At 54.9% G+C, this 9,746-nt stretch overlaps 1 protein-coding gene across 2 annotated transcripts; it reads left to right on the top strand.

Annotated features, from left to right (window-relative positions):
• The first annotated feature begins 3,187 nt into the window (after positions 1-3,187).
• On the top strand, positions 3,188-7,948 carry Pcdh8 (protocadherin 8). 2 transcript variants are annotated; one of them, XM_070026673.1, is made up of 3 exons: positions 3,188-5,772; positions 6,260-6,467; positions 6,983-7,948. In XM_070026673.1, exons 1-3 carry the CDS (start codon positions 3,427-3,429, stop codon positions 7,354-7,356), a joined length of 2,928 nt encoding a protein of 975 aa, XP_069882774.1. In that variant the 5' UTR covers positions 3,188-3,426; the 3' UTR covers positions 7,357-7,948. The 2 variants fall into 2 exon arrangements, with proteins under 2 accessions (XP_069882774.1, XP_069882773.1); XM_070026672.1 differs by having other exon boundaries at positions 3,188-6,063; positions 6,983-7,932.
• Positions 7,949-9,746: the final 1,798 nt, after the last annotated feature.

A 9,746-nucleotide genomic window follows, 5' to 3' on the forward strand; every position in this document is an offset into this window, starting at 1 on the left:
ATTAAAAATAAATTACATGCTGCATAGAACTTGAAATGGAAAAGATAATCCTATTACAGATGAGAATGTATCCTGATTTTCCTTCCCCCCACCCCCGCCCGGCTAAACTGTGGGAGAGATCAGATCGGACTGAGCCCCCCATTGTCACCGCGTTGGAAAACTTTCGCGGAGCCCTAATCCGTCACGTGACGCGCGTGTCACCCTCGGTGTCTGCACGCGAGTTCCACAATGCCGGCATTAGGTGCGGTCACAGGAGCCCAGCTCGCCGGAGCCGGCCACATTTGCATTCCGAGAAAACGCCGGCCATTGTGTGCGCCCCGTTTGTTCTCTCCGGATTGCGGAGACCATTGCGGGGCGAAGAGGAGGGGGAAGGGGTGCTCCTTTGAACCCACCCGGGCCTTCTCGGGAGAATAATGAGGCTATTGGTGCGCCTTTTGTGCGGTGGGACCAGCACTGGGGCAGGCGGACTCCCCTCTCCTCTCCTCCCCATCCACCCCACCCCCCATTTCTCCCCACCCCTCCCACCTTCCTGGACGTGTTTTTCCCCTCCCCGGGGGAGTTGGCTGTGGCTACAGATGAGCTATTTTGAATCCCGTTTCCCTACGCTGGCGGCCCGCTCTCCTCGCGTGCCTTCACACCTCGGGGCCAGCGCTCCCGCCCGGCCCCCTCCGCGCGCGCGCCCCGGCCGCCGCGCTGGTCGCCGGCCTCCCCGGCTCCGCGCTCGCGGCTCCCAGCATCCTGGCGCTGCCGCCGCGGCCCCCGCCCTGAGCCGCTTCCCAGCGGCCGAGGCGCTGGCAGCCCATTCTAAAGCTTTCAACCTCCCCCACGTCCCTCCTCCAGCCGCCTGGCTTTTTGCCTGCTGCCTCGCTCTTCTTCCCACCCACCCTCCAGCACATTCTTCCTGGCGCACGCGAGACGGCGGAGGCGCTATGGCGCTCCAGCCTACAAATGTCAAGTTTGGAGAGTCAAACCCTCAGCCACTCCCCGCGGGGCTCGGAGCGAGTGTCGGCTTCCCCAGTTCAAGATAACCTCTTTTCGGCGATTCCAGTTCCTCCAACGCTCACGGCCTCCTCCCGGCCTCTACCGCGGGGCTCTCGGACGAGTAGCAGCTGTGCCTCCCCGGCCTGGGGGTTACTAAGTCGAAGGTGCTGTCCACGAGCTGAGTTCTGAATCTAGGCCCGCCAGGGGAAGGGGAAGGAAGCCATAAACCTGGAGGCCCAAGGCCCAACACTGGCTACTGGCCAGGGGAACAGGGGTTCCAGGAAGAAAGACAAAAAGTTATTTTGGCTTGCTAGGCTCCCACTCCAGGAATGTCTTTTGAGAGACGAATACTAAAATGGAATTAGGTGAGAGAAAAAAAGTGGAAGAGAAGGCCAAGGATTGGGCCTCTCTCTATAGGAGTCTCCACGTGGCTGTGGATGTCTGGCTCTTTGTGTTTAAGTCTCTGGACTGCCAGCTGAAGGGGAGTAAGAAGGGAGCTTAGAGGATCGGAGAAAACACCGAAGGATCCACCCCCCCCCCCAGGAGTTTTTGTTTACTGATGACAGGGCCTGCCTTTGCATCCCCTCCTTGCGCCTCTCTTACCAGCCAGCTCCCTAATGCTGGTCTCCACCTTGGAGAAACTCCTTCTTGGTTGTTTCATTTTTAAGACCCGACAAAACACAGTCCCTTGAACTCTAAGAGATGGAAAATAAAGATGGCTGATGAAGAACCAAAATCAGGATTTAGAAGAACAAATAAAATATTGCTGGTCGAACCCATCGTCTTTTTATTTTATTGTTTTTCCCCCCAAGAACATGACATGTGCTTTTACCTCTACGCCTTCCTTTGCATAACCTGCTCAGTAGAACCCTTGAGTAAGAACCTGTCTTGGTGCTGGTTGATAGCCTATCTCCTGGGCCTTAGGAGGCAGGAAGTGGGGACGCCTGTGGGGGGGTGGGGGAATATGCAGCATTGAACACCCAGCCAGCCCAGTTTTGGCAAGGCTGAAGTTCCACACTTTTGTAGCCAGATGGTTAAGTTCCCCCACCCCCAAGTTCAGGCCAGGTTTCAAGTGTCACGCTGTGATTTTGTTCTTCAGGAACCGGACAAGTGTTGCTTCCCAGAGTGGCCCTATTAAAACAGAAAGAAAATCCTCTAAATAGGCGGAACAGGGCATCAGGAGGGAAAGTTCTCTAAATGCACTTTAATATGAACCCTGTATTGTGTGGAATTCAGCGCCCATCACCGTTTAGCGGAGAGTTATGGCAGTGATTGGGGATGAATAGAGCAACATAATGGATACATGTGGCGTTTGCTCATTATATTCAAGTTAGCCCAACTCGGCTATGGAAACTGTTCAACTTTCTCTCCCCCTTAGCTTGTCACAGTGAAATAATACAGACATTGGGGCCTCCAATGGGATCGCCTGCCACGCCATTCTATTTCCACTGCTAACGAGGGCTTCATAAGCCTTTGATACAGTCTGATCTTTGAAACCTTTCCAAATCTCCTCAAGCTTATGCTAAATCCTATTTGGAACTTTTTTTTTCCTTGCCTACTAGAGCCTAGGGCTTAAGAAAGCCATTTGGACAGTGACATGCATACTAACATATCGTAGGACCACTTTCTGAAAGGAAAGTGGTAGCTCTGATCACCAGGGCTCACATGAGCAACACACAATTGGGTACACACATTTGAATAAAATCAATTTTCCCTTATCCTTCAGGGTTCTTCGTGGAGAGGCTGATTCCGGGAGTCATGGGAAGCAGGGAGCGAGGTCCAGCACAGCCTCACAGCACAGAGCGAGTTTGGAAGCTTGAGAGATGCAAAATGAATAGGGAGGGGTTTGATAAGGAGCTCCTAGGGAGAAACCCTCGGTCCTCGCACTTAGTTCTAGCAGCTGGCACCAGAGCAAGGGTGCGAAGCGCACAATTAACAAAACCATCCATTCCTTTTACTTCCGAAGCCCTGTGCCAACTCTTCTACAAGCAAGGCGCTGACAGAAAAGGGGAGGGAGCCGGAGTTTCAAAAAAAAAAAAACACAAAAAACAAAGGAAAGATTCCTGATTTTCATTTCTTGTTTTCTCCCCTAAGCCTTTCCACATTAAAAGGGTTGTCAGAGGCTGGTGGAGGAAAGGCGGCGCTAGGCTAAGGCAGCCATTGGCTGTCTGGCTCCGGTGATTTGCATATCGGCAGCTATAAAGGCGTGAGGCGGCTCCCGCGCGGCGGCGCAGCTCCAGCCGGGAGAAGGGAGGGAGAGGCGCGGAGTGAGGGCGGGTCCGCGCGTCCTCCGAGCCAGGCTGATCCGAGCGAGCCGCAGCTCGCAGACTTCTCCCGCACAGGGCTGGAGTGTGTTCCCAGGAGCCTGGGACTCACGCCCCCGATCTGCAAACCAGAAAGGAATCTATTCCTTAGCCTTTTGGAATAGCACTTGGGGCTGGCAGCATGAGTCCTGGGAGGCGCCGGGGCACCCCTTGTCTTTTCCCTTTGCAGCTCTTCAGCCTCTGCTGGGTGCTCTCAGTGGGGCAAAGCAAGACAGTCCGGTACAGCACCTTCGAGGAGGATGCCCCCGGCACGGTCATCGGGACCCTCGCTGAAGATCTGCATATGAAAGTGTCCGGAGACACAAGCTTCCGCCTGATGAAGCAATTCAACAGCTCTCTGCTCCGGGTGCGCGAGGGGGACGGGCAGCTGACCGTCGGGGACGCAGGCCTGGACCGGGAGCAGCTGTGCGGCCAGGCCCCCCAGTGCGTGCTGGCCTTCGACGTGGTCAGCTTCTCCCAGGAGCAGTTCCGGCTGGTGCACGTGGAGGTAGAGGTGAGGGATGTGAACGACCACGCGCCTCGCTTTCCTCGGGCCCAGATCCCCGTGGAGATCTCCGAAGGGGCGGCCGTGGGCACGCGCATCCCCCTGGAGGTGCCGGTGGACGAGGACGTGGGGGCCAACGGGCTGCAGAGCGTGCGCCTGGCCGAGCCGCACAGCCCCTTCCGAGTGGAGCTGCAGACGCGTGCGGACGGCGCGCAGTGCGCCGATCTGGTGCTGCTCCAGGAGCTGGACCGCGAGAGCCAGGCCGCCTACAGCCTGGAGCTGGTGGCCCAGGACGGGGGGCGCCCGCCGCGCTCTGCCACTGCCGCCCTCAGCGTGCGCGTGTTGGACGCCAACGACCACAGCCCGGCCTTTCCGCAAGGCGCCGTGGCCGAGGTAGAACTGGCCGAGGACGCGCCGGTGGGCTCGCTGCTGCTGGACCTGGACGCAGCCGACCCCGACGAAGGGCCCAACGGCGACGTGGTGTTCGCCTTCGGCGCTCGCACCCCACCCGAGGCCCGCCGCCTCTTCCGGCTCGACCCGCGCTCCGGCCGCCTCACCCTGGCCGGCCCGGTGGACTACGAGCGCCAGGACACCTACGAACTGGACGTGCGGGCCCAAGACCGAGGCCCCGGGCCTCGCGCCGCCACCTGCAAGGTCATCGTGCGCATACGCGACGTCAACGACAACGCTCCGGACATCTCCATCACCCCTCTGGCCGCCCCCGGAGCACCAGGCACCTCACCCTTCGCTGCTGCAGCTGCCGCCGCTGCGCTCGGAGGAACCGACGCGACCGCCTCGGCCGGGGCCGGGGCCGGGACCCCCGAGGCCGGAGCCACCTCGCTCGTGCCAGAAGGAGCGGCGCGCGAGAGCCTGGTAGCGCTGGTCAGCACCTCGGACAGGGACTCGGGCGCCAATGGGCAGGTGCGCTGCGCCCTCTATGGGCACGAGCACTTCCGGCTGCAGCCGGCCTACGCGGGCAGCTACCTGGTAGTGACCGCGGCGTCCCTGGACCGCGAGCGCATCGCCGAGTACAACCTGACCCTGGTGGCCGAGGACCGCGGCGCGCCCCCGCTGCGCACCGTGAGGCCCTACACCGTGCGCGTGGGCGACGAGAACGACAACGCGCCGCTCTTCACCCGGCCGGTCTACGAGGTCTCCGTACGTGAGAACAACCCACCTGGCGCTTACCTGGCCACGGTGGCCGCCCGTGACCCAGACCTGGGCCGCAATGGCCAGGTCACCTATCGACTATTAGAGGCCGAAGTGGGCCGCTCCGGCGATGCGGTGTCCACCTACGTCTCCGTGGACCCGGCCACTGGCGCCATCTACGCGCTGCGCAGCTTCGACTTCGAGACGCTGCGCCAGCTCGACGTGCGTATCCAGGCCAGCGACGGCGGATCCCCGCAGCTCTCCAGCAGCGCTCTGGTGCAAGTGAGAGTGCTGGACCAGAACGACCATGCGCCGGTCCTGGTGCACCCGGCACCGGCCAATGGTTCCCTAGAAGTAGCCGTCCCCGGGCGCACCGCAAAGGACACGGCCGTGGCCCGCGTCCAGGCCCGCGACGCGGACGACGGCGTCAACGGGGAGCTGGCATTCGACCTGCAACAGCAAGAACCCCGCGAAGCCTTCGCCATCGGCCGCCGCACGGGGGAGATCGTGCTCACCGGAGACCTCTCGCAAGAGCCTCCGGGCCGCGTGTTCAGGGCGCTGCTGGTCATATCCGACGGCGGCCGCCCGCCTCTCTCCACCACCGCCACGGTCAGCTTCGTGGTTACAGAAGGCGGCGGGCGCGGGCAGGGCGCGCCCTCCAGTGCGGGGAGCCCGGAGCAATCGCGCCCGCCTGGCTCTCGGCTCGAGGCGGCGGGGCCTGCACTACAGTGGGACACTCCGCTGATCGTCATCATCGTGCTGGCCGGGAGCTGCACGCTGCTGCTGGCCGCCATCATCGCCATCGCCACCACCTGCAACCGCCGCAAGAAGGAGGTGCGCAAAGGGGGGGCCCTCCGGGAAGAGCGGCCCGGGGCGGCGGGCGGCGGAGCCTCGGCTCCCGGATCCCCGGAGGAGGCCGCCCGGGGAGCTGGGCCCAGGCCCAACATGTTCGACGTGCTCACCTTCCCTGGCAGCGGCAAAGCGCCCTTTGGCAGCCCCGCGGCCGACGCGGCCCCACCCGCGGTCGCCGCGGCCGAAGTGCCGGGCTCGGAGGGCGGCAGCGCCACTGGGGAAAGCGCCTGTCACTTCGAGGGGCAGCAGCGGCTCCGCGGCGCGCACGCCGAGGTGAGGCCTTCCCGCGGCTGGGCGCCCCCCTCCGTGCTCCGCGGACAGGCTGGGGGAAGGGAGCATGGAGGGGTCGGGGTGGGCCGTGGCAGGGAGACGCTTAACCTGTTGCACTCGTTTTTCTCTTCTTCTTCTTGTGCCCCTCCCAACCCTCACACCCTCTCCCCCCTCCCCCACCCCTTGTTCCCGGCTGCAGCCCTACGGCGCCTCCCCGGGGTTTGGAAAGGAGCCGGCGGCCCCGGTGGCGGTCTGGAAGGGACATTCCTTCAACACCATCTCCGGCCGGGAAGCGGAGAAGTTCAGCGGCAAAGACAGCGGCAAAGGGGACAGTGATTTCAACGACAGCGATTCGGACATCAGCGGGGACGCTCTGAAAAAGGACCTCATCAACCACATGCAGAGTGGTGAGGACTCTTCTCCCCCTGTGAACTCAGCCTTCTTTCCTCTCCCCCACGGCTAGCCCTAGCCGCCGCTCAATCCGGGACCCCAGCCTGGCCTGGCGGTCTCTCCACGCTTCATTCCCTCCCCCTGCTCGAGATCCGGGCCGGCCTCCTACCGTGATTTCAAAATGCCAAGTAGAGGCAACTCCACCACTTAAACAAGGCACACACACCCATCCTGTGAGGCAGAAGCAGCGGAGCTGCCGGCCACCTAAGGAGGGAAGTCTGCTTAGCGTAATCAATTTTCTTCCAGCTGAAGGGATGGGCAGGCTTTGTATGCAGGAAGCAATCAATGTGCCTTTCATCTTTCTACACACCTTCCTTTTTCTGCTGCCCTAACCCGGCTCACGTTCTGAAGATGGAGGCTTAGGAGTGTGTGTGTGTGTGTGTGTGTGTGTGTGTGTGTGTGTGTGTGTGTGTGTGTGTGTGTGTGTGTGTCCTCAGGAATAACCATCATGTTCTTTCCTTTTTTATGCTAGGATTGTGGGCGTGCACTGCTGAGTGTAAGATCCTGGGCCATTCTGACCGCTGTTGGAGCCCATCCTGTGGGGGCCCCAATGCACATCCTTCGACTCACCCACCTGCTCAGATGTCCACCTTCTGCAAGAGCACGTCCCTGCCTCGAGATCCTCTGCGCAGGGACAATTACTACCAGGCCCAGCTGCCCAAGACAGTAGGGCTGCAGAGCGTCTATGAGAAAGTTCTACACAGAGACTATGACAGGACAGCCACTCTGCTCTCCCCTCCCCGTCCAGGGAGGCTCCCAGACCTGCAGGAGATCGGAGTACCCCTCTACCAGTCCCCCCCTGGAAGATACCTGTCCCCCAAAAAGGGAGCCAATGAAAATGTGTAATCTCATGCTGCATGTCTTCACACACATATACAGGTCACTCTGGAGAAACCCCTAAGTTATTGACCGGTTTCAGTGTTGTATATATAAATATGCAAGATGTGCCTTAAAAATGAAGTTGTTGGAAGCTAATTTCCAATCACATTGGTACTGTTTGGTATTTGCAAACAAAAAAATGTAGTTAATGTAATTTTTATGAAATGTGTGCGGCATTTAATTTTTCTTATCATGCTGTTGACTTTAATTTCTCTTGCAGCTTGCCATTTTCTTAGTGTTTTTAACCTGTACATTGTGTAATGTAATGTTTGTATATAATGAAATTTTGTTATATTTTTATATAATAAAAGCTAAAGTGGAAGTTATTGCCAAAGGAACTGTCTGTAAGACAAAAAAAACCACAAAAAACATGTTGAAATTACTTAATGGAAATTTATCTTTCACCAGAAACAACCTAGTGTTTGAGAAGTTTTGCCTTGCCAAGTATAACTTGTATATCTTGAGTCTGTGGTAGATTTCAAGTTGATGTTATTTAATTACATTTGGTTTTCTGTAAACCATGTCACTTATAAGCACAGTAATAAAGGATTTGTCATGTGTTTGAAGAATTTGCTAATTGCTTTTATGAAATCGCCTATAGTCAGACATTCACAAATAACTTCAATACCAGAATTAAATCTTCTTTCAAGTGCTAATTATTTAACACAATTAATGCTTATGGCAATATTAAACTAATGGGATTTCAAATATTGCAAAATCTTACACAAGTATTAAAGTATTGATTTTGCAAATTACGCATATACATCTCCACATACATTGGTCACTCTATAAAATTCTTGCCCTCATTTGTTCCCTGAACAAATTCTATTGAGCTTCATCCAAATACTGGAGAAAATATATTTAATTGTTAATTCACTAATTAGACATTTGAAAACTTCACTACCAGGGCTGGGAAGGTGGCTCAGTGGTAGAGCGCTTGCCTTGCATGCCTGAGGCCCTGGGTTCGATTCCTCAGCACAACATAAGCAAAAAGAAAAAGCCAGAAGTGGTGCTATGGCTCAAGTGGTAGAGCGCTAGCCTTGAGCTGAAGAGCTGAGGGACAGCACCCAGGCCCCATGACCGGACCCAAAAAAAAAAAAAGAAAAAGAAAACTTCACTACCAGGAGTTTTGAGTTCTTGAAGAATAACACTAAGATGTAGCAAAAAACCACAAGGTACAAAATTGGCCTACAATTGTGGCACGCACGTGCATGCACACACACACACACACACACACACACACACACACACACACACACACACACACACACACACACGCACGTCTCACAAATTTATGGTGAACTGACATGATGCCCGAGATTTGTTTTAAAATATCCTGCATGGGACTGTTTTAAAAAGATTGATCAGTATTGCTAGCTGGTGATGCTGGCATGGGTATATGTGATGATGCCCGAGATTTGTTTTAAAATATCCTGCATGGGACTGTTTTAAAAAGATTGATCAGTATTGCTAGCTGGCGATGCTGGCATGGGTATATGTGATGGTTAAGTACATCCATTTCTATTTGTATTTGGAAATATAAGCAATGACAGTTATCAAAGCAACCTTTAAAATGCTAATTTGAAAAAGAAAAGAAAGGTGGGACACTGGTAGCTCACACCTGTAATCCTAACTACTCAGGATCTGATGATTGTGGCTGGTAATTAGCCTAGGCAGAAAAGTCCATGAGACTCTTATCTCCAATTTGCCAGCAAAAGGCCAGAAGTGGAGCCTGTGTCTCAAGTGGCATAGAACTAACTTTGAGTAAAAAGCTAAGTGAGAGCATGAGTCTCGAGTTCAAACCCCAGTTCTGGTAAAAACAACAACAACAACAATAATAATAATAAGGAAGTAGTAAAAAATAAGAATGGCATAAGGAGACTTCTATCTAAGTCTTCTATAGGTTTCATTTAAAATTAAAATGATGATGATAATAATGAAAGCCACTATGTACTGAACAAGCTTTTATAGGAGCAGAGCTCTTTGAAGAGCACCTTGCATTTGAATCCTTCAAACATCTGCTAAGGAAACTATTCTTAACTCCTGTTAAGGAAACTTAATGCACAAGGAAGTTAAACTGCTGATAAATCACACAGCTGATAGATGGCCTGGGTATAATTCAAACCTAGATTATTCAATAAAATGAAGCAATGAAGAAATTTGTGGGGTTTATTTAACTTGAAAGAAACAGCGAGTTAGGTAGAAAAGTCCCAATGCCTTTCTTTATTGCCTGATTATTGTTTAGGCCCTTATATTTGTGAAGTGCCTCTGTTCTTTTATTACTAATTGTAGAGAGTGAGGCACTGTAAGGAATCAAGGAGACCTTAAAGCTGCCTGTTGAAGTCATAATTGAAACC

The sequence above is a fragment of the Dipodomys merriami genome, unplaced genomic scaffold (assembly GCF_024711535.1).
Source record: "Dipodomys merriami isolate MVZ:Mamm:240054 unplaced genomic scaffold, mDipMer1.0.p SCAF_188, whole genome shotgun sequence".
Taxonomy (NCBI): Eukaryota; Metazoa; Chordata; class Mammalia; order Rodentia; family Heteromyidae; genus Dipodomys; species Dipodomys merriami.

What these genes read in the sequence shown, in the direction of transcription:
- Pcdh8 (XM_070026672.1), top strand. Translation starts at nt 3,427, where the DNA reads ATGAGTCCTGGGAGGCGCCGGGGCACCCCTTGTCTTTTCCCTTTGCAG. An exon ending in TCCGCGGCGCGCACGCCGAG is followed by an intron (nt 6,064 to 6,259) that starts GTGAGGCCTTCC and finishes TCCCGGCTGCAG; the next exon opens with CCCTACGGCGCCTCCCCGGG. An exon ending in CATCAACCACATGCAGAGTG is followed by an intron (nt 6,468 to 6,982) that starts GTGAGGACTCTT and finishes TTTTTATGCTAG; the next exon opens with GATTGTGGGCGTGCACTGCT.